Source organism: Scyliorhinus torazame, chromosome 25 (genome assembly GCF_047496885.1).
Source record: "Scyliorhinus torazame isolate Kashiwa2021f chromosome 25, sScyTor2.1, whole genome shotgun sequence".
Taxonomy (NCBI): domain Eukaryota; kingdom Metazoa; phylum Chordata; class Chondrichthyes; order Carcharhiniformes; family Scyliorhinidae; genus Scyliorhinus; species Scyliorhinus torazame.
In genome coordinates, this window is record NC_092731.1 from 14,193,188 (window position 1) to 14,217,596 (window position 24,409).

General features: G+C 53.4%; 1 protein-coding gene across 1 annotated transcript in view; it reads right to left on the reverse strand.

Annotated features, from left to right (window-relative positions):
* The window catches only part of LOC140402343 (uncharacterized), a 47,744-nt gene extending 23,566 nt beyond the window's left edge, over positions 1–24,178 (reverse strand). Inside the window, exons 1-5 of the mRNA XM_072490060.1 lie at positions 24,018–24,178; positions 11,131–11,166; positions 8,981–9,762; positions 2,754–2,905; positions 665–756 (exon numbers count right to left, since the gene is read on the reverse strand). Coding sequence (XP_072346161.1) covers positions 665–756; positions 2,754–2,905; positions 8,981–9,762; positions 11,131–11,166; positions 24,018–24,066 — 1,111 coding nt within the window. The 5' untranslated portion in view covers positions 24,067–24,178. The remainder of the gene's footprint in view (positions 1–664; positions 757–2,753; positions 2,906–8,980; positions 9,763–11,130; positions 11,167–24,017) is intronic.
* Between the last annotated feature and the right edge of the window lie 231 nt (positions 24,179–24,409).

Sequence of the window (24,409 nt, forward strand, 5' to 3'; positions counted from 1 at the left end):
ATGGGCTGAATGTTCCCCTTCTGTGTTCTATCGTTCTAAGATTCTCTTCTAGAGGACACGGACTCTCGCTGGGGTAATATTTCATAGTCACTGGGCACTCTCTGATTACGTGCCCAGTAACGGCCATATATGGACGGGCCACGGCAGTTTACGCGGTTGGGATATTTGACCCTGGAGGGCATCAGAGTTATAAATTCAACGATCGGATATGCTTTTTTTTCGCCCCCTTCGACCCCAGATCTGTCAACTTATCCTGTCCCTAAGATGTCTGTACCGGCTCCCTTCTTCCGCAGTTTCGGCGGGATATAATAATAAACTTTATTGTCACAAGTGGGTTTACATTAACACTGCAATGAAGTTACTGTGAAAAGCCCCTAGTCGCCACATTCCGGCACCTGTTCGGGTACACGGAGGGAGAATTCAGAATGTCCAAATTACCTAACAAGCACGTGTTTCGGGACTTGTGGGAGGAAACGGGAGCGCCGGGAGGAAACCCACGCAGACACGGGGAGAACGTGCAGACTCCGCACAGGCAGTGACCCAAGCCAAGAATCGAACCCGGGGACCCTGGCGCTGTGAAGCCACGGAGCTAACCACTGTGCTACAGAAGTAAATTCGCCAAAAAACGCAGGTTTTCCAATGAATCTCAAGAATATCGGCTTACCGTTAAAAGGATCGATCCCAAGTTTCAGTCGGTGATCAAGCGCTTTCCCAATCTCTTTCTTCTTCATGCACTGGATGCCGAGATTAGCAAAACTGAGAGAGAGAGAAACAGGGAGTGTCGTGAATAGTGGGAGGTCTGTGCACAATGACCGTAACCACTGGTACATTCAAACGGCCAAGGGGCGCAGGGGTTGAAGGACTGGGCCATCAACCCAAGAGGACAGAAATTCAATAAATCACGGGGGTGAGGACACAGAAACATCCAGAGGGAAAAATGAATCAATCCTAAAATGTGACACCAAGATCCTTTGTAGACGGGAAACAGCGACTTTTATCTGGTCTAGCCGACACGCGACTCCAACCCCACACTCCACGGTTGGCTCAAGATGAGAGCTTGCTTGTTTGACAATAAGAAGGGGCCCAGTCACAAGTGCAGAGCTAGGGTTATTTCCGTAATAATCATGAACAACACTCACATACCATAGAGTCCCTACAGTGCAGAAGGAGGCCATTTGGTCCGTCGAGCCTGTACTGACCCCTCCGAAAGAGTACGCCCCACCTAGGCCCACTCCCTCCCCCCCTCACCGCCTATCCCCTAAGCCTCACTTCACCTGCACATCTTGGACTGTGGGAGGGAAACCGGAGCACCCGGAGGGAACCCACGCAGACACGGGGAGAAAGTGCAGACTCCGCACAATCACCTGAGGCCGGAATGGAATCCGGGGTCCCCTGGCGCCGTGAGGCAGCAGTGCAACCTAAGACCGGGATGCCCGCCAGGGTCAAATATCCCACCCATATTAACCTCCTTGACTCATCCATAGATGGTCATTACTGGGCAAGTTGGGCAGCACGGTGGCGCAGTGGTTAGCACTGATGCCTCACGGTGCCGAGGTCCCAGGTTCGAATCCCGGTCCTGAGTCACTGTCCCGTGTGGAGTTTGCACATCCTCCCAGTGTCTGCGTGGGTTTCACCCCCCACAACCCAAAGATGTGCAGGGGAGGTGGATTGGCCACGCTAAATTGCCCCTTAATTGGAAAAAAAAAATAATTGGATACTCTAAATTTATTTTTAAAAAAACAGAGAGTGAGCATAAATAATATCCCGGCGAGAGTGGAGTGTCCTTCAGAGGAGAATCTTAAGAACCTTACAGCTCAGAGGGGACCATTCAGCCCATCAGCCCTGCGCTGCCTCTTTGGCAATACTGCTATCCCAATTAGTCACCTATTCTAAACTATCCAACTGAACTATCAAACCCCGTCCTATGAGGAGAGGTGGGCAGCACGTAGCACAGTGGTTAGCACTGTGGCTTCACAGCGCCAGGGTCCCAGGTTGATTCCCCGCTGGGTCACTGTCTGTGCGGAGTCTGCACGTTCTCCCCGTGTCTGCGTGGGTTTCCTCCGGGCGCCCCGGTTTCCTCCCACAAGTCCCTAAAGACGTGCTTGTTAGGTGAATTGGACAATCTGAATTCTCCCTCTGTGTACCCGAACAGGCGCTGGAATGTGGCGACGAGGGGATTTTCACAGTGACTTCATTGTGGTGTTAATGTAAGCCTACTTGTGACAATAAAGATTATTATAAAGATAAAGGTGGAATAGAGTAGACCTATAATTAGTCAGAAGAGTAAGGAGGGTGAGGAGGGAGAAAGAGAGAGAGACACAGAGAGGGCGCGGAGGGGGAGAGCCAGAGAGAGAGTGGGGGGCGGAGGGAGAGAAAGAAGAGATAGAGAGGGGGTGGAGGGAGGAAGAGATAGAGAAAGAGTGAGGGGGGCATAGGGAGAGATAGAGAGGTGGAGGAGGGAGGGAGAGAAAGAGAGGGGGCAGATGGAGAGAGCGAGAGAGAGATAGATAGATATGGAGGGGGGTGCAGAGGGAGGGCAGTCAGGCGGAGGAGAGAGAGAGACCAGGAGAGAGGAGGTAATCATAAGAGAAAGGGCTAGGGTTTAAAAAAAAAAAAATCCTTGTAATCTCACATTGAACTCTTCAGCAATAAAGAACCTGTCGTTTGGGGAGTTATTCTCTATATGCAAGGACGGCACAGCCTTTTACAATGACACAACAAACACTCTTGACTACAGGAACTCAATCCCTTACCTCGCTTTCATGTTGCACTTGGGACTAACGGTTACTTCACAGATGCCATTTTGGCAGTCTTTACCCACAAGGCTGTGCGGGTGCGGCTTGTACGGTTCATCTTTGGTTACCAAGGACACGATCACCTTCACCTCGCCTTGCCAGTTCTGGATCTGGATACAGGAGAACAAGGCACCAATTCAGCAACTATCAACATCCCGGGGGTTACCATTGACCAGATACTGAACTGGGACAGCAAATATTGTGACTACCGGAGCAGGTCAGAGGCTGGGAATCCTGCAAGTAACTCATCACCCGACACCCCAAAGCCTGTCCACCATCTACAAGGCACAGGTCAGGAGTGTGATGGAATACTCCCCACTTGCCTGGGTGAGCGCAGCTCCAACAACACTCAAAAGAGGCTCGACATCATCCAGGACAAAGCAGCCCTGCTTGATTGGCACCCCATCCACCACCTTAAACGTTCCCTCCCTCCACCACCGACTCCCAGTGGCAGCTCTGTGCACCATCTGCATGATGCACTGCAGCAACTCACCAAGGCTCCTTAGACAGCAACTTCCAAACCCACAACCGCTACCATCCAGAAGGACAAGGGCAGCAGATACCTGGGAACCCCACCACCTGGAGGTTCCCCTCCAAGTCACTGAAATATATCGGCCGTTCCTTCACTGTCGCTGGGTCAAAATCCTGGAACTTCCTCCGGAACGGCACAGTGGGTGTACCTACTTCATATGGACTGCAGTGGTTCAAGGTGGCAGCTCAGCACCACCTTCGAGGGGCACGTGGGAATGGGCAACAAATGCCAGCCTCACCAGTGTTGCCCACACCCCATGAATACACTTTTTAAAAACATGGCTGTGACATTTGGTCACACTGATTGGAGGAAGAGATTCTAAAATGCGTTTACATAACACCTTCAGCGTAATAAAACATCCCAAGGTGCTGAACACAAAATTAGACTTTTAAACCAGAGGAGGAGATATTTGGACAGTTGCGTGAAAGCTTGATCGGGTCGTTGTAAGGAGCGTCTTAAAAAGGAGGAAGGAGATGTAGAGATGGGTTACTTAGGGAGGGAATTCCAGAGCTTGGGACCCAGGCACAGCTGCCATTGGTGGCGCGATTAAAAATCAGGAATGCTCAAGGGGGACGGCACGTTGGCACAGCGGTTTGCATTGCAGCCTCACGGCGCCGAGGTCCCAGGTTCGATCCCGGCTTTGGGTCACTGTCCGTGTGGAGTTTGCACATTCTCCCCGTGTCTGCGTGGGTTTCGCCCCCACACCCCAAAGGTGTGCAGGGTAGGTGGATTGGCCACGCTAAATTGCCCCTTAATTGGAAAAAAATGAATTGGGTTCTCTAAATTTATAAAACCAAAACTGTTAAAATTATAAATGCCTTAATAAAATATATTTTTTAAATCTGGGCCTCAGTGCCAGGGCCCTGCACTGTCAGAGGTGCCATCTTTCAGATGAGGCCTTCAACTGAGGCCTTGGGTAGAGAGAGGTCAAAGATCCCACGGCACTATTTCGACGAAGAACAGGAGAGTTCTCCCTCCTGGGGAGTATTTACCCCTCAACCAATGTGACTAAAAATAATCTGATCATCATTTCATTGCTGTTGGCGGGAGCTTGCTGCGTGCAAATTGGCTTCCGCGTTACCCAAATTACAGCAGTGACTACATTTCAGAAAGTAAGGCCTTGGCTGTAAAATACTTTGGAAATCCTGAGCTCGTGATCAGAGCTCTAGAAAAGCGAGTCTTTCTTTCATTCTCTCAGTTCATCCCAGCCAATAACGACTATAAACCACCACAGACCGAAGGGTAATTCAAGATGCATTTAACAAATAAACCATGGGCAGGTATAATGGAATCCCCCACAAAATCTCCCTCCTCTGGCCCCACCCTGTGACCCTGGGAATTCACCTAGTACTGGTGCTTCAAACTCCTGGCTAAAATTCCCCCGAATATTCCACTACGAAAAAAAGCCAAACAAATGCAGCAAAACCATTGGAGAATTTCGAACATCGGTGTCGTGATTTACCCAGCCCTTCTCCAGCAAACAACTATTGATACGTTTTTAAACTTGCTGCCTGTAATGACGAGAGTCAACAGCAGGCAGCTCAACAATCTTCCATTTGAAGTATGGTCTTTATTGTAATCAGACATAAAATGGCTTTACTCTGTATCTAACCCCGGTCTATGCCAATCCTGGGACTGCTTGATGAGGACAGTGTAGAGGAGCTTTACTCTGTATCTAACCCCGTGATGGACCTGTCCTGGGAGTGTTTGATGGGGACAGGGTAGAGGGAGCTTTACTCTGTATCTAACCCCATGCTGTACCTGTCCTGGGAGTGTTTGATGGGGACAGTGTAGAGAGAGCTTTACTCTGTATCTAACCCCGTGCTGCACCTGTCCTGGGAGTGTTTGATGGGGACAGTGTAGAGGGAGCTTTACTCTGTATCTAACCCCATGCTGTACCTGTCCTGGGAGTGTTTGATGGGGACAGTGTAGAGGGAGCTTTACTCTGTATCTAACCCCGTGCTGTACCTGTCCTGGGAGTGTTTGATGGGGACAGTGTAGAGGAGCTTTACTCTGTATCTAACCCCGTGCTGTACCTGTCCTGGGAGTGTTTGATGGGGACAGTGTAGAGAGAGCTTTACTCTGTATCTAACCACATGCTGTACCTGTCCTGGGAGTGTTTGATGGGGACAGGGTAGAGGGAGCTTTACTCTGTATCTAACCCCGTGCTGTACCTGTCCTGGGTGTGTTTGATGGGGACAGTGTAGAGGAGCTTTACTCTGTATCTAACCCCGTGATGTACCTGTCCTGGGAGTGTTTGATGGGGACAGTGTAGAGGGAGCTTTACTCTGTATCTAATCCCGTGCTGTAGTTGTCCTGGGAGTGTTTGATGGGGACAGTGTAGAGGGAGCTTTACTCTGTATCTAACCCCGTGCTGTACCTGTCCTGGGAGTGTTTGATGGGGACAGTGTAGAGGGAGCTTTACTCTGTGTCTACCCCCTTGCTGTACTTTTCATAGAATTTGGTGCCGAAGGAGGCCATTCAGCCCATCAAGTCTGCACCGGCTCTTGGAAAGAGCACCCTACCCAAGGTGCACACCTCCACCCTATCCCCATAACCCAGTATCCCCCCCCCTACCCAACACTAAGGACAATTTTGGACACCAAGGGCAATTTATCATGGCAAATCCACCTTACCTGCACATAATTGGACTGTGGGAGGAAACCGGAGCACCCGGAGAAAACCCACGCACACACGGGGAGAACACAGTGACCCAAGCCGGGAATCGTACCTGTCCTGGGAGTGTTTGATGGGGTAGTGCAAGGTTAACAAATGATAATCTTCCTGTTGGGGAGAGTTTAACAATCAAAGGATAATTAGCAAAAAATATATAAACAAAGACCAGTTAGGATGATGAGGGAAGCGTGGCCTGGAAAGATGATGAAATTAGATTCCATGGTAATTGTCAAAATGGAATTGAATAAATACTTGAACAGGAAATACTTTTGGGGCAATGGAGAGTGAGGAGTGGAGCTAACTGGATAGTTTCAAAGGGCTGGTGTAGGCACGAGGTGGCAAATGCCTCCCCTTATGTTCCGGACGAGTCTGTGAAATATGAGGCAGTGGGGAGTGAGAAAAACATCAATTCAAAAACGATCCATTTTTGAGGGAATTGCGTCGGACGGTGATGTATAAACACAATCTAGCTTGACGTCTGGCTGAACCAGTTAGACTGGATTACACAGAATTCACACAAATAGGCCATTCTGTCCAAACGGTCCATGCTGGCCTTCGTGCTCCACATGAGCCTGCTTCCACCCCTTCTCCGTCTCTCCGTGCCAACACACCCGTCTCCTTCTCCTCCCCCCCCCACCCCCCTCCCTAACGCATGTATCTAGTTTCCCCTTTAATGCATCTCAACGTTCACAGGGAGCGGCTAACACATTCTCACCCCTCGCTGGGTAAAGAGGTCGCTCCGTATTTATCGGTGACCGTCATACATCGATGGTCCCTAGTTTTAGGGCAGAATGTTTGGGCCGTTCCCGCTGGCAGAATCATCTGATCCTGCTAATGGTTCCCCCCCTCCCCCCCATCCATCAGGCAACGCGTTCCTGGTGGCGGAGTGTGGCGGTGTACGCAAAACCCCGTAGACATCTGCTGTTCGGCCGACAGCCAAACATCATCCAGTTGGGGAACGAGTCCTGGTGCTTTCCGATTGGCGTAGGAAGGCCGGACGTCACCAGGACGGACGTGAAGGCCGAATAATGGCTGGAGTGTGGCGGGGGAGGGCAAGTCATGTGATCAAAGCTCTAGGAATACCCCATCTCCAGTGCCTCTGGATCCCATTCTATAATCGAAAGATCCGAACTGTACACAGCAAGGGTACTCTTATTTGCTGGTGTCAAGGATTTAGTCGATGAACTATCTTCCTTTTGGTTGAGGGTATGAACAGTTTGGTTGATATGGAGCTAGTACAGACTTGTTGGGGCGAACGGTCTGCTTTGGTGCTGCAGATACTATGAAATGCTTTTGGTGCCACAAAATCAACATGCATCGATATAACTTTTTCAATATAAAGGCTCTTCCCAGGAGCATTATGAAGCATTTGTTGCCCTTCTCTAGTCAGTCCAACTGAGTGTTTCACTCGGCCATTTCAGAGGGGGGGGGGGGGGGGGGGGAGCAGTTAAAAGTCAGCCCCATTGATGTGGGTCTGGAGTCACGTGTAGGCCAGACCGGGTAAGGACGGCAGATTTCCTTCCCTAAAGGGGACATTAGTGAACCATAGAATCCCTACGGTGCACAAGGAGGCCATTCGGCCCATCGATTCTGCACCGACCCTTCGAATGAGCACTCTACCCATGTAGGAGTGTCCACCTCGCCCTATCCCCGTAACCCCATAACCTAACCTGCACATCCCTGGACACGAAGGACAATTTAGCACGGCCAATCCACCTAACCTGCACATCCCTGCACTGTGGGAGGAAACCGGAGCACCCGGAGGAAACCCACGCAGAAACGGGGAGAATGTGCAAACTCCACACAGACAGTCGCCCGGGGCCGGAATTGAACCCGGGTCTCTGGCGGCGTGAGGCAGCAGTGCTAACCGCTTTGCCACCGTGGGTTTTTCCAACAATCGGCCATGGTTTCATGGTCACCATTACCGAGACTAGCTTTCAATTCCAGATTTCATCAACAGAATCCAAACCCCAAAACGTTAGCCTGGACCTCTGGATTAGTGGTCTAGAGGCTTTACCACTGCACCACCATCGCCGATTGGCTTGAAGGAGGTTTTAAGGAGCGTTTTAAAGGAGGTGGACAGTCGGAGAGATTTGGCGAGAGAGAGCTGGGGGCCCCAGGCAGCAGAAGGCACGGCCGCCAGTGGAGGAGTGAAATCGGGGGATGTTCAAAGAGTTGGAAAAGTGCACTGGTCTCGGAGGATTGAGGGACTGGAGACGTTTACGGAGAGAGGGATGGGGTGGCGAGGCCATGGAGGAATTTGAAACAATGATTAGAATTGTTTGCTTGTTTTACTTAAAAATAGAGGTATTGCTCGACTGGGAATCAAACTCGGTCAGCGAGCGCAATAGGGTGATGAGTGAATGGGACTTGGAGCGTGCAAGGACACAGGCAGCGTAGCCCTGGAAGAACTCAAGTTAACCGAGGGTAGAACGTAGGATACTGTCACAAAGTGTGTTGCAATAGTCGATTCCGGAAGTAACAGCACGGTAGCATTGTGGATAGCACAATTGCTTCACAGCTCCAGGGTCCCAGGTTCGATTCCCAGCTTGGGTCACTGTGCGGAGTCTGCACGTTCTCCCAGTGTCTGTGTGGGTTTCCTCCGGGTGCTCCGGTTTCCTCCCACAGTCCAAAGATGTACAGGTTAGGTGGATTGGCCATGGTAAATTGCCCTTAGTGTCCAAAATTGCCCTTAGTGTTGGGTGGGGTTACTGGGTTATGGGGATAGGGTGGAGGTGTGAGTTTAAGTGGGGTACTCTTTCCAAGAGCTGGTGCAGACTCGATGGGCCGAATGGCCTCCTTCTGCACTGTAAATTCTATGTTAACAAAGAAAATGAGGGGTTCAGCAGCTGATCAGCTGAGGCAGCTCATGAGGCAGAATCCTCCAGGAGAGCCTCCACCAGTCAGCTTTGATCGAGTAACACCCCACACAGGCAGACAGCACGGACATTCCCGAAGGCACACCATGGACACTCACCTGGATGGCTGGGAGAGTTTTGCTTTGTTCCGTTGTGTTCTCTCCTGGAATGCTGCCCGCTGAACGGCCCTCGCACTCGTAGCGAAACCTCATACCCCGTTGCTTTGGCTGCTCCACAATGACCAATTTGGGCATCTCCTCCTTCACATAAACGTCACCGAACGGGTGGGGAAAGAGCCTGGAGCCGGACCGCGATGGATCGGCCTTCCTCCCCCCGCGCCGGGCGGCTTTCCTCTTCGTGTCCTGTACCCCGTCATCTTTGCTGACCGGCTGAAGTGGCCCCGTGCCCCTGCTGACGAGCTGAGGCGGCCCCGTGCTCCTGCCGACCAGCTGAGGCGTCCCCGTGCCCCTGCCGACCAGCTGAGGCGACCCCGTGCCCCTGCCGACCAGCTGAGGCGACCCCGTGCCCCTGCCGACCAGCTGAGGCGACCCCGTGCCCCTGCCGACCAGCTGAGGCGGCCCCGTGCCCCTGCCGACCAGCTGAGGCGACCCCGTGCCCCTGCCGACCAGCTGAGGCAACCCCGTGCGCCTGCCGACCAGCTGAGGCGACCCCGTGCCCCTGCCGACCATCTGGGGCGGCCCCGTGCCCCTGCTGACCAGTTGAGGCGGCCCCGTGTCCATGGGCATCAGCTCAGCCGGGGACGCAGCCCAGCCGGGAACCTGGTTCATGAGCTGGTTCCTGATCTCTCCAATCTGAGGATCGGCGAAGTCGCAAGGCTGCGTGTTCCTGATTTTCCCCTCTTCAAGATCCTTCAGGATAAATTCATTCAGTACATTCAGATCTGGAAAATAAAACACACAACATAATTACATTGGAGGCAGTTCAGGGAAGATTCACTTGGCTGATTCTTGGCGTGAAGGGTTTGCCAACGAGGACAGGTTAGGCCCATCTGGCCGATCCTCCCTCATTGGAGTTCAGAGGTAATCTTATTGAAACACGTCGGATTCTGAGGGGACTTGACAGAAAGATGTTCAAAGGATTTTCCTTTCCCTTATGAGAGCGACTAGAACTAGGGGGGGGGACACAGTTTAAAAATATGGGGTCTCCCATTTTAAGTTGAGAAGGATTTATTTCTCCCAGACGATCGTGAGACTGTGGAATTCGCTGCCCCAGAGAGCAGTGGAGGCCGAGTCATTGAATATTCTTAAGACCGAGTTAGATAGATTCTTAGAAATCACAGAATCCCTACAGTGCAGAAGGAGGCCCTGTGGCCCATCAAGCCCACACCGACCCTTCGGAAGAGGTCCCCCCACCTCCCACCCCCACCTAGGCCCAATTCCCCGACCCATCCCAGTCACCCACCCAACCTTTGCACGTGAAAGGGCAATTTAGCCCGGCCAATCCACCTAACCTGCACATCTTTGGACTGTGGGAGGAAACCGGAGCACCCGGAGGAAACCCACGCAGACACGGGGAGAACGTGGAGACTCCGCACAGACAGTGACGAATTCTGCTAACATAATAGTTAGGTTGAGGGTGTGGCGGAGGGGACAGTACACAATCTTGTTGGATTCATTCTTTCCTGAGATTTGGGCCCAGCGTTTATTGCCCGTCCTTAATTGCCCCTCGAGAAGCTGGTGGGTGAGCCGCCTTCTTGAACCACTGCAGTCCGTGAGGTGTAGGTACACCCACCGTGCTGTTAGGGAGGGAGTTCCAAGGTTTTGACCCAGCGACAGTGAAGGAACGGCCGATATATTTCCAAGTTGGTATGGTGCTGGGCTTGGAGGGGAACCCCCCAGGCCTGTGATGTTTCGAAGTGTCTGCTGCCGTTGTCCTGGTAGAGGTGGTGGGTTTGGAAGGTGCCGTTGAAGGGGGCTTGGTGTGTACCATCTTGTACATGACACACAGGCTGCCCGTGTGTCGGTGGTGGAGGGAGTGGATATTTGAGATGCCAATCATGCGGGGCTGCTTTGTCCATGATGTTGGAGTGTTAGGAGCTGCACTCATCCAGGCAAGTGGCGAGCATTCCATCGCACTCCTGACTTGTACCCATATTGGACAGGCTTTGAGGGAGTCAGGAGGAGTGTTACTAACCGCAGAATTCTGACCGACTCTGCGACTTTCTGACTCAACAGCTGGGACCCCGAATGGAAAAATAACCGTGTTTCCTTGCCCAAGGGAGAATTGCTCCAGATGTACAGGTACTCACCGAAATTCTGGTCCTGATGTATTGACCCGCTGGCTCCTGGGAAGATGAGAGAGAAGAAAAAAAGTGAAACAAAATCGTACACAGGGTGACCCCAGCCTCCGAGATTGAATCCCTACAGGGGCCATTCGGCCCATCGGGTCTGCACCAACTCTCTGAAACAGCACCCTGCCTAGGCCTATTCCTCCACCCTATTCCCGTAACCCCACCTAACCTGCACATCTTTGGACTGTGGGAGGAAACCCACGCACACACGGGGAGAACATGCACCCTCCGTACAAGTCACCCGAGGCCGGAACTGAACCTGGGTCCCTGGCGCAGTGAGGCAGCAATGCTAACCACTGTGCCACCATACCACCCCCCCAGATAGGGGGGGTCTCTGCCATATATGACAAGAGGATTTTGAAAGAGAAGAACAAGGATTCCCAATAAACCCCACCTATTTTCCATAGAAGATCACCCTCACTCAACTCGATGGGGTGTGGAAGTCAATCCCAAATTTCTCTAGAAACGCATCTGGGCTGGTTTAGCACACTGGGCTAAATCGCTGGCTTTGAAAGCAGACCAAGGCAGGCCAGCAGCACGGTTCAATTCCCGTAACAGCTTCCCCGAACAGGCGCCGGAATGTGGCGACTAGGGGCTTTTCACTAACTTCATTTGAAGCCTACTTGTGACAATAAGTGATTTTCATTTCTCATTGGCTCAGGCGGTCTACTTCAGCACAACAAGTTTACGCAGCTTTATTCCTTCGCAGGATTTTCCTTACTGGCGTGATGTCACGTGGGACTGTCAACACCCAGCATTAAACAGTTGGGCCGAATGGCCTGATTCCTTGCCCTCCGTTCTATGTTAATTTCCGCTGCTATTTCAAATCGGTCACCAGTGAATAATGTGCCTCGATTATATTACAAGTCAACTCAGGTAAATGTTTCCCTTTTCCAAGGCAAAAAAAGAAAATGGCTTCCATACTCTATGCTTGCGATGATAATTCCGGATGCCTGGAATCACCCACATTTGTGGTCCCAACGACCTACCGTTATCCCAACTGCACAAAAATTAAACCGGATTTGTTGCCAAATTCTCACCGCCCTCAGCCGCAGGCAGACAGGTCAGCGGGTACCAGGGGAAGCAAGTCTCCAGCCACAGAGCGCTCAAACCAAGCAGGAAAGCTTATTCACACAGAAATGCCTCCGCGTCAGGAACCTGCGCCAAGCTCGAGTCAGGGACTGAACACGTCCAGCTGCGAGCCACCTTTTAAATCCACCAGAGGAACAGGAAGAGAAACTCGGGAACGAGCAGCAGCCCACGTCAAGCGTCGACAGCAGAGTAATTCCCCCCACTGCCAGAAACTGGAGGCAATAATTCCCCGCTTTCGCCCCCACCCTCCGTTACAGGATGCCCTCCTCGTCAGTGGCCAACTCCTCAGGTCAGCCTGCAAGCTTCCCCAGAATAAGGAAGTGCGCCAACGTACATTTTTTTTTGTTGTTTTGCCTGGACCATCTGGCCAGCTTCCTCCCCCGTCCCAAATTCAGGGAGAAGTTGTGTGCAAACAGCTTCCTGAGTCAAATTCAACCGATACCGTGACGTGTCTCGTCATGGGGTAGAGACCACTTCAGAAGTTGCAATTTCTGCTCGATGGGACTCTGAAGACAGAAAGTTGGGGGGGGGGTGGTGGTGGGCAGCAAAGAGTAGGTGGTGCTAAGCCAATCTGCTACTTTCCCAAATGCAAAGTAGCAAAAGGCGCCATACATAGAACACAGAACTTACAGTGCAGAAGGAGGCCATTTGGCCCATCGAGTCTGAACCGACCCTTGGAAAGACCACCCCACTTAAGCCCTCACTTCCACCCTATCCCAGTAATCGTTCCTAACCATTATGGACGCTAAAGGCAATTTAGCGTGGCCAATCCACCTAACCTGCACATCTTTGGACTGTGGGAGGAAACCGGAGCACCCGGAGGAAACCCACGCACACACGGGGAGGATGTGTAGACTCCGCACAGACAGTGACCCAAGCCGGGAATCGAACCTGGGACCCTGGAGCTGTGAAGCCACAGTGCTAACCACTGTTACCATGCCGCTAACACCGAGCTACATAAACGTCCTGCCCATTGCTGAATTAGCAACGGTTTTTTTTTTTAATCCATTCATGGTATGCGGGCATTTATTGCCCATTTCTAATTGCCCTCGAACTGAGTGTCTCGCTCGGCCATTCCAGAGGGATAGTTAAGGGTCAACCCCATCACTGTGGGTCTGGAGTCACATGTAGGCCAGATCGGGTAAGGATGGCAGATTTCCTTCCCTAAAGGGGACATTAGTGAACCAGATGGGATTTTACAACAATTGACGATAGTTGTCACGGTCGCCGTGACTGAGACCAGCTTTCAATTCCAGATTTTATTCACCGAATTTTTTTTTTTTTTTTAATTTAGAGTACCCAATTCATTTTTTCCAATTAAGGGGGAATTTAGTGTGACTACCCCAGCACATCTTTGGGTTGTGGGGGCAAGACCCATGCAGACACGGGGGAGAATGTGCAAACTCCACACGGACAGTGACCCAGAGCCGGGATCGAATCTGGGCCCTCGGCGCCGTGAGGCAGCGGTGCTAACCACTGTGCCACCGTGCTGCCCCCTTATTCAGCGAATTTGAATTCCGCCAGTTGCCGGGGTGGGATTTGAACCCGTGACCCCTCAGGGTTGCTAGTCCAGTGACGTTACCGTCATCCACCATCCACCCAGGCGGCACAGTGGTTAACACTGCTGCCTCACACAGCTCCAGGGTCCCAGGTTCGATTCCCGGCCCTGGGTCACTGTCTGTGCGGAGTCTGCACGTCCTCCCCGTGTCTGCGTGGGTTTCCTCCGGGTGCTCCGGATTCCTCCCACTGTCCAAAGATGTGCAGGTTAGTTGGATTGGCCGTGATAAATTGTCCCTTAGTGTCCAAAAGAGTGGGTGGGGTTACTGGGTTATGGGAATAGGGTGGAGGTGTGAGGCTTAAGTGGTGTGCTCTTTCCAAGGGCCGGTGCAGACTTGATGGGCTGAATGGCCTATTTTTGAACAGTAATTTCTATGATTCTAACTGGCATCAGGGAAAGGAAGGAAGTGGTGGTTGTGGTGGGGGGGGGGGGGGGGGGGGGAGTTAAAAAATCAGCTAGGGCTCCCACCGTGATCCTTGTCTGGTGAATCCCACGCAAACACGGGGAGAATGTGCAAACTCCACACGGACTGTGACTCAGAGCCGGGATCGAACCTGGGACCTCGGCGCCATGAGGCAGCAATGCTAACCACTCCGGGATCGAACCTGGGACCTCGGCGCCATGAGGCAGCAATGCTAACCACTGCACTACCGTGCTGCCCCTTTGTTCACTTTTTAATTGAAGTGTCACCACTGTTGGTGGGAGCAGCCCATTTGCGCACAGGAAGCTCTCACCAACGGCGACACGCGATCAAATGACCAGCTCGTCACTCTCTAGCCCCGTCGCCGTTGCTCCTACAGAGGAGATGATCTGCTGTCACCGTGTGTCACCCCCGTCTGTCTTGCACCACCCTCACACATCCGCTGCAAGAACCCCATCACGTCCGTCATCCAACTACCCAGGTCAATCCCCTCTTTCCGCTGCCTGCCCGCGTTCTAGAGGAGGTTCCGCTGCCTGCCCGCGTTCTAGAGATTCTGCTGCCTGCCCGCATTCTAGCGGAGGTTCTGCTGCCTGCCCGCGTTCTAGCGGAGGTTCCGCTGCCTGCCCGCGTTCTAGAGATTCTGCTGCCTGCCCGCGTTCTAGAGGAGGTTCCGCTGCCTGCCCGCGTTCTAGAGATTCTGCTGCCTGCCCGCATTCTAGCGGAGGTTCTGCTGCCTGCCCGCGTTCTAGCGGAGGTTCCGCTGCCTGCCCGCGTTCTAGAGATTCTGCTGCCTGCCCGCGTTCTAGAGGAGGTTCCGCTGCCTGCCCGCGTTCTAGAGATTCTGCTGCCTGCCCGCATTCTAGCGGAGGTTCTGCTGCCTGCCCGCGTTCTAGCGGAGGTTCCGCTGCCTGCCCGCATTCTAGAGATTCTGCTGCCTGCCCGCGTTCTAGAGGAGGTTCCGCTGCCTGCCCGCGTTCTAGAGGAGGTTCCGCTGCCTGCCCGCGTTCTAGAGGCGGTTCCGCTGCCTGCCCGCGTTCTAGAGGAGGTTCCGCTGCCTGCCCGCGTTCTAGCAGAGGTTCCGCTGCCTGCCCGCGTTCTAGCAGAGGTTCCGCTGCCTGTCCACGTTCTAGCAGAGGTTCCGCTGCCTGCCCGCGTTCTACAGGAGGTTCCGCTGCCTGCCCGCGTTCTACAGGAGGTTCCGCTGCCTGCCCGCGTTCTACAGGAGGTTCCGCTGCCTGCCCGCGTTCTAGCAGAGGTTCCGCTGCCTGCCCGCGTTCTAGCAGAGGTTCCGCTGCCTGCCCGCGTTCTAGAGGAGGTTCCGCTGCCTGCCCGCGTTCTAGAGGAGGTTCCGCTGCCTGCCCGCATTCTAGAGGAGGTTCCAAGTGGCCCAAATACAGACATTTTGTTTTCTAGGTGACACTTAGGCCCGTCATTTGTCTCAAGGACTGGACACGGAATTTTAAAGAAACTTCTTTATATCCCACATTTCCAAGGCCTCCACTTTCTTCCACGTGTCTTTGTTCCTTGCACAGGCGACGTTGCGCGAGGGATAAATATCAACCGAGGGCACTACCGCTGAGCCACCAGTGAGCGGCAAAGATTGCAGATTGAAATCGGGCTGAATGGCAGGACAGTCTCGAGGGGATGAATGGCCACCGCCAGCGTTGGGGCTGGATTCTCCGCACCCCGACTCCGAAATCGCGGCCGGCGCCGGGGCAGAGAATTAATTTCCCCGAAATCAGGACCAGCACCAGTTCCACGATCGGAGGGCGGGCGTCCTTATACGCGACAAGGCAATGTTTGCGCGGGCGGTCGGACGCGCGGCCGATCGGGGTGGTCTATTTTCAGTGTCCAGCTCCGCGGTCCGAGTCCGCCATGGAGCACGGCACAGCCGCTGGAGGCCGCCGCCGTGTGCGGCCTCCGACCCGGAGGTGCGGGGGCCCCGTATGAAATTAAATGACAATCGCTTGTCACAAGTAGGCTTCAATGAAGTTACTGTGAAAAGCCCCTAGTCGCCACATTCCGGCGCCTGTTCGGGGAGGCTGGTACGGGAATTGAACTCGCGCTGCTGGCCTGCCTTGGTCTGCTTTCAAAGCCAGCGATGTAGCCCTGTGCTAAACAGCCCCTTTATCTGCAGCAAGAGCTGCTAGATTTACGCCAGGTCCCTGCTAGCCCCCTGTTTTGATGCAGGCATAGTCTTGACGCAGGCGTGGGGACGTAGTCCCAAAAACAGGAGAATCCAGCCCTCCGTCTTTTGGAAGGGGGTGGAATTGAGAAGACAAAGTGACTGCCAACGGAAGCAGAAAATAACTGAATTGAATATCTGGAGTTGCCACGTGTTTCTGGACAAACGCCCAGAGGTTACATCATATGACCACCCGCCTCTGCATAACCATGCCAGAAACTTTTCCTGGAATCACAGGATCCCCACAGTCCCCACAGTGCAGAAGGAAGCCATTCGGCCCATTGATTCTGCACCAACCCTCCGAAAGAGCTCCCGCCCTAGGCCCACTCCCCCACCCGGTCCAATGCCCCGCACATTGATCACGGCCAATCCACTTAACCTGCACACCTTTGGACTGCGGGAGGAAACCGGAGCACCCGGAGGAAACCCACACAGACACGGGGAGAACGTGCAGACTCCGCGCGGACAGTCACCCGAGGTCGGAATTGACCCTGGATCGCTGGCGCTGTGAGGCAGCGGTGCTGACCACTGTGCCTCCTGGCCGCCATTTCTGCCCCTCGTCCTCTTTTTTTTCTTAGCTAATAAAGTAAAATAATTAAGTGCACAATGAGAGAAAAAAATAATAATTCTTCTGTAAATGGCCCCAATGGTTTTCCTCGTGTTTCTGGCAGTCTGGTCATAACACAGAGAGGATGTTTCCCCTTGTGGGAGAGTCTGGGACCAGAGCGCAGAATCTCAGAGTGAGGGGTCACCCATTTCAGACAGAGATGAGGAGGAATTTCTTCTCTCAGAGGGGAGTGAATCTGTGGAATTCTTTACCGCAGAGAGCTGTAGAGGCTGGGTCGCTAAGTGTGTTCCAGGCTGAGAGAGATTTTTAATCAGTGAGGGAATCGAGGGTTATGGGGATAAGGTGGGAAAGTGGAGTTGAGGATCGTCACATCAGATCAGTCGTGATCTCATGGAATGGCGCAGCAGACTCGATGGGCCGAGTGGCCAACTTCTGCTCCTATGTCGTATAGTCATACAGACACAAAACAAGGTCAGTCAGCCTATTAAATTTGTGCCGACCTGAGAGAAACCAGTCAGTCCCATTCAGCAACCCCCCTCCCATCCAACAAACCCCCGTCCCATCCCCGCAGCCCTAAACGTTTATTTCCTCAAGCTCTAATCCAATTTCCTTTTGAAATCATTTATCATCTCCGCTTCCAACACCCCCCCCCCCACCCCTGCTCATAGACAGCAAGTCCCAGCTCATATCACTCGCTATGTGAAAAAGGTCTTCCTCACACCATCCCCCTCCCCCCCCAGCTCCATGCCTCACATTAAGCACAGTAAGATGTTTTACAACACCAGGTTAAAGTCCAACAGGTTTGTTTCGATGTCACTAGCTTTCGGAGCGCTGCTCCTTCCTCAGGTGAATGAAGAAGTATGCGCCAGAAACATATATATAGACAGATTCAAAGATGCCAGACAATGCTTGGAATGCGAGCATTAGCAGATGATTAAATCTTTACAGATCCAGAGATGGGGTAACCCCGGGTTAAAGAGGAGTGAATTACATCAAGCCAGGACAGTTGGTAGGATTTCGCAGGCCAGATGGTGGGGGATGAATGTAATGCGACATGAATCCAAGGTCCCGGTTGAGGCCGCACTCGTGTGTGCGGAACTTGGCTATAAGTTTCTGCTCGGCGATTCTGCGTTGTCGCGCGTCCTGAAGGCCGCCTTGGAGAACGCTTACCCGGAGATCAGAGGCTGAATGCCCTTGACTGCTGAAGTGTTCCCCGACTGGAAGGGAACATTCCTGTCTGGTGATCGTCGCGCGATGTCCGTTCATCCGTTGTCCCAGCATCTGCATGGTCTCGCCAATGTACCACGCTTCGGGACATCCTTTCCTGCAGCGTATGAGGTAGACAACGTTGGCCGAGTCGCACGAATATGTACCGCGTACCTGGTGGGTGGTGTTCTCACGTGTAATGGTGGTACCCGTATCGATGATCTGGCACGTCTTGCAGAGATTGCCATGGCAGGGTTGTGTGGTGTCATTCAGGTCGTGCGACAACGCAGAATCGCCGAGCAGAACCTTATAGCCAAGTTCCGCACACGAGTGCGGCCTCAACCGGGACCTGGGAATCATGTCACATTACATTCATCCCCCACCATCTGGCCTGCGAAATCCTACCAACTGTCCTGGCTTGACACAATTCACACCTCTTTAACCTGGGGTTACCCCATCTCTGGATCTGTAAAGATTTAATCACCTGCTAATGCTCGCATTCCAAGCATTATCTGGCATCTTTGAATCTGTTCACCTGAGGAAGGAGCAGCGCTCCAAAAGCTAGTGACATCGAAACAAACCTGTTGGACTTTAACCTGGTGTTGTAAGACTTCTTACTGTGCTCACCCCAGTCCAACGCCGGCATCTCCACATCATGGCTCACATTAAGCACAAAGAGGTATCTCGGCCAATATGACTAGAAAGCAAATCTAAACTCCAAATCCAGGTTTAATCTGCGCAGTGATCACTTCCCCATCACCTCTCCCAGTGCCATCTGCATTCTTTTTATTTATTGGGTGTAGTCGATGTAAACAGTGAAATCTATTAAACGATAAAAGAATTAAAACATCAATTCTAACTCAAATGCAGGGCGGCACGGTGGCGCAGTGGTTAGCACTGTTGCCTCGTGGCACCGAGGACCCCTGTTCGATACCGGCCCCCTGTTAATGTGGAGTTAACCGGAAAAGGGAGAATGTTTATACAGTGCCTTTAACGCAAAGGGTCTCATCGGAGCATTAGTAGAAAAGTGTTAACCTGAGCCACAAAAGGAGATATAGAAACAGGAACCATAGATTCCCTACAGTGCAGAAGGAGGCCATTTGGTCCATCGAGTCTGCACCGACCCACAGAAAGAGCATTCCTTTTTCGAGTGGGAAAAAAAACAAAGAGGGAGAGAGAGAGATGTCAGTGAGCGAGGCACAAGAGAGAATGGAAGCCCAGGGAGCAGTTCCACAATTAAAACTTCTCATGCCGCCAGAAACCTCCCAGTCAACCAGAAAATCCCTACAGTGCAGAAGGGGGCCTAGTGGATCTGCACCGACCTTCTGAAAGAGCCACCCAGGCCCTACTCGCCGGCCTACCCTCCATAACCCCCACCTAACCCGCACATCTTTGGACTGTGGGAGGAAACCGCAGCACCCGGAGGAAACCCACGCACACACGGGGAGAACGGGCAGACTCCGCACAGACGGTCACCCGAGGTCGGAGGAGAAGGGACAGAGAGTGTGGGAGAGGGAGGGGTGGGGGCAGAGAGAGTAAAGTTTAGGGAGGGAATTCCAGAGCTTAGGGTCCCAGGCAGTTGAAGGGACGGCCACCAAGCGATGATAACCGGGGTTGCTCAAGAGGCCAGAATTAGAGAGGAGTGCAGAGATTTTGTCAGGTTGGCGGGCTGGGAGGAGATTACAGCCGCGGGGGGGGGGGGGGGGGAGAAGAGGCCGCGGCTGGATTTGGGAATTTTAAAAGACACTGCCAGATCAGGAGCGAGTTTAGGTGGGCAAACGCAGAGCGGGGGGGGGGGTTGATGTGTGAACGGAACGCGGCGTGATTTCGGTCAGTATTGGCCAGGGTGCCAAGTTGAAGCTCCTGTTGAATGACGAAAGGTGGCAGATCCAGGAACTGTGCTAAAGCAAGGAATCAGCGGCACTAGGGTGAGAGAAGAGGAAGTGGGCGGAGAGAAATGCACAGACACCCAAAGAAACGCACCAAATAGGATTGGCGCGGACAAGATTTATTTGGAAAATCAATTGTTAAAACATACAAAGTTCTGAGGGGGTAGATGCCGAGAGAGGATGTCTCCCCTCACGGGTTGGTGGGGGTCGAGAACGAGGGGCCACAGTGTCAAATTGAGAGCGCTCCAGTGTTTGGAGCTCTGCCGCTCCTCCAGCGAGAAATGGGGGCCGGGTCATTGAATATATTCAAGGCCAAGGTTGATTGTAGCACAGGGCTAAATCGCTGGCTTTGAAAGCAGACCAAGGCAGGCCAGTAGCACGGTTCAATTCCCGTACCAGCCTCCCCGAACAGGCGCCGGAATGTGGCGACTAGGGGCTTTTCACAGTAACTTCATTTGAAGCCTACTTGTGACAATAAGCGATTTTCATTTCATTGACAAGGCGGGGGGGGGGGGGGGGCTGCAGGAAGACGGGAGTCAAGGCCACTTGTGGACCAGCCATGATCTTACTGAGTGACGGGGCAGGCTCGATGGGCTGAATGGCCTACTCATTGCTCCTATTTCAGAGGTTGTGCAAGGGGGGGGGGGGGAAGAAAGAGAGAGACTGGCATGGAAAAAGAGATTTCAATCGGGTTTCGACTGACACGTTAAGGTTGCCGTCAACCTTTCCTCTCAGCCTTCCGTGGCAGAGGCAGGCGGTTTGCTCTCGAAGGCTCTCCCTGGGTTAAAAATAACGAGAGGAGGCGGGTCTCACCCGCCTGTGGGCGACTGACTCACTTCGGCTTTTGAAAGAGACCCGATGATTAAGTCAGCACACAGCGACCGCAAAAAAAAAACGGAGTCAAGAAATCAGCCGGACAAAAGATGCCAAATAATCCTGTTCCCAAAACAAAACATCTCCAACAGGTCCAGCACCGCACACTGAGCCACGTCCGCACCGTTTGAGCGGTGGAGGGGTTTGCCATGCCATGGGGGAGCTACAATGGCCATTCTTTATAATAATATTTCTTCAGAAAGCTTCAATACTTTGACACAAACTCGCATCTCCCCTTCAAATTGGTACTTGCCCTAAAACGAACCTGGCAGGATTGGCGCAGTGCCTCGGACTGTTGACCGACCACAGAAATCTGTCTCCCGTCCCACCCTTGAGGTTATCCCAATATTCTGCTCCATCGAATGGGCCTTCAAGCGCACACAGTGGCAAGCATCCACAAAATACCTGCCCCATCAGAATATGCGAACTTCAATCCCATCCTCGCCAGGGAAGAGGAACTCCCAACATCTTGCACAGACAGTCCGAAAAGAACTGTTTCCAGAATACATTCTGATTCTTGCATCCTCACCGTGGAACGGATTGGAGACTTTGGGACCATTTTCCTTGGAGCAGAGAAGGTGGGGAGGAGGTCTGAGGGAGATGCTCGCAATCGCGAGGCCCCCGGGCAGGGTCGACAGGGGGAGAAACCGTTCGCATTGGTGAAGGATCGCGAGGGGGCACAGACTTAAGGCAGCTGGCAAAAGGAGCAACGAGAAGGAAGTTTTTTCCATGCAGCGAGTGGTTAGCGGGTCAGGAACGCTCTGTCCCGGCACGGTGGCGCAGTGGTAGCACTGCTGCCTCACGGCACCGAGGTCCCAGGTTCGATCCCGGCTCTGGGTCACTGTCTGTGTGGAGTTTGCACATTCTCCCAGTGGGTTTCACCCCCACAACCCAAAGATGTGCAGGGTTAGGTGGATTGGCCACGCTAAATTGCCCCTTAAATCGGAAAAAATGAATTGGATACTCTAAATTTAAAAAAAAAAGAATGCTCTGTCCCAGAGTCTGGCGGAGGCAGGTTCATTCGAGGCTTTCAAGAGGATTGGACGATGATCTGAAAAGGAGGAAATGCACAGGGCTGCAAGGGAACGGGCAGCCGGTGAGTCGCTCATTCGGAGAGCACAATGGGCCGAATGGCCTCCAGTGTTGTAACCATTCGGCGCTGATCACCCGGCTGGCATTTGCCCAGAAGAACAATATTCTCAAGAAGGTCCATGCCAGCCAAGTTGGCTGCACAGCACGGCCACATGGCAGCCGCGGGTCTGCCCATGGAGTGACACCAGTCACGTACAAAAATCAAACTCTCTTCTTCAGCACGATCCAGAAACCAGGCTGCAGAAATAACAGTGCAGGTGCCAACTTTCGACGTGTCCTTCGCTGCTGCTCAGTAAAGTGTTTCTTTTAGAAAGGGGAGCCTGTGCACCCTGAAACCGTTACAGCTGGCCCTCCAACTCCGTTCTGTTGTTTCGCTGGTGTCCGCAGTTCACATTTACTAGGTTAAAAACATGCCTTAAACTGCAGAAGCTGCTTGTGTGCTGTGAATGCATTCAGCCCAGCTACTCCATGTCGGTGTTTATGCCACACGCGAGCCTCTCACCCCAACATATCCTGCTCGTGCTTCCTCCCTCGTATAGCTTCCCCATAAACGCTACTGTACTACGAGCCTCGAACACGGCACACCGTAGCGAGTTCCACATTCTCTGGGACAAAAAAAAAGAGAGGTTCCACCCAAATTAATCGGCGACAATCTTATATTCTCGGGACGGGTGACCTCGGATTGATCTTTCTGACAGTCTCAACGCTCCACTGACTTGCAGCAGTGCCTCGCAATTTCAAAATACAGTTCTGCGCCCTTTAATCTGGTTGCAAACCGCGCCGCTGTCTGTTTGTAAACCTCCATCCCGTCACCCGCGCTGACTGCCCCGCGATTCATCCCCTCGGTCACCTTCCAGTCCCCGTCTCGCTCCGCCAGAACGGGTGGCGGAGGAGGAGGAGGAGGAGGAAGGGAACAAGGAAGGAGAATGGGAGAAGAGGTACGGCTGGATAGGGCCGGGGCAACCGGGCACATCAGTCAGGAACAAACATCAAACTCAGACAAGGGGGTGAGGGAAATGGGGAAGAGACATTAGGTCGGCAAAGGAGAGTGCAGAGCAGACAGGTACATGGGCTTGACAGATAGTGAGGGGTGGGGGGGGGGAGAACAGGCAGGCAGACAGACACACGAGGGGGGGGGGGCAGACAGACACACACACACTGGGGGGGGGGGGGGGGACAGACAGACACACACAAAGGGGGTGGGGGGGGGGAGTGACAGACACACACAAAGGGGGTGGGGGGGGGTGACAGACACACACACAGGGGGTGGGGGGGGGTGACAGACACACACACAGGGGGTGGGGGGGGGTGGAGTGACAGACACACACAAAGGGGGTGGGGGGGGGAGTGACAGACATACACACTGGGGGGGGGAAAGAGAGTGACAGACACACTCAGGGGGAGAGTGACAGACACACACACGGGGAGGGGGGGGGGGAGTGACAGACACACTCACAAGGGGGGGGAGTGACAGACACACACTCGCAGGGGGTGGGGAGTGACAGACACACACTCGCAGGGGGTGGGGAGTGACAGACACACACTCGCAGGGGGTGGGGAGTGACAGACACACACTCGCAGGGGGTGGGGAGTGACAGACACACACTCGCAGGGGGTGGGGAGTGACAGACACACACTCGCAGGGGGTGGGGAGTGACAGACACACACTCGCAGGGGGTGGGGAGTGACAGACACACACTCGCAGGGGGTGGGGAGTGACACACACACTCACAGGGGGAGAGTGACAGACTCACTCACAGGGGGAGAGTGACAGACACACTCACAGGGGGTGGGGGGGGGTGACAGACACAGACACAGGGGGAGAGTGACAGACACACTCACAGGGGGGGGGGGGGGGAAGTGGTGACAGACACACTTACAGGGGGTGGGGAGTGACAGACACACACTCGCAGGGGGTGGGGAGTGACAGACAGGGTGGGGTGGAGGAGAGGGACACCCACCTGTGGAGCCTGGAAGCCCCGGGAGCTGCTCCTGCTTCTTGCCCTTCATTGCTGCCGCTGGGCTGTGCCCGGTGCTGGGCTGTGCCGTGTGCCCTGTCTGTGTCTGTGTCTGTGCTGCTGCTGCTGCCGCCCCGGCCGCGCCTCTCTGTTTATTTCAGTTTCTCTTTTTTTTGCTCCTTCTGCGGGAATTTCCCAGGCGGCAGCGCTCACGCGCTGATTGGTCCGCGCCGGGGGAACCCCCCCTTCGGCCGAGCACGTGACGCTGCCCCAGTGACGCCACCGCGCCAACCGGCCGCTGGAAGAGTTGGAGTGGATCAACGCCAGGAGCAGGATCGGAGCTAAGCAACCCCCTCCCAAAGAAAACCCAGGAGTGGATCTCAGTCCAAAACACG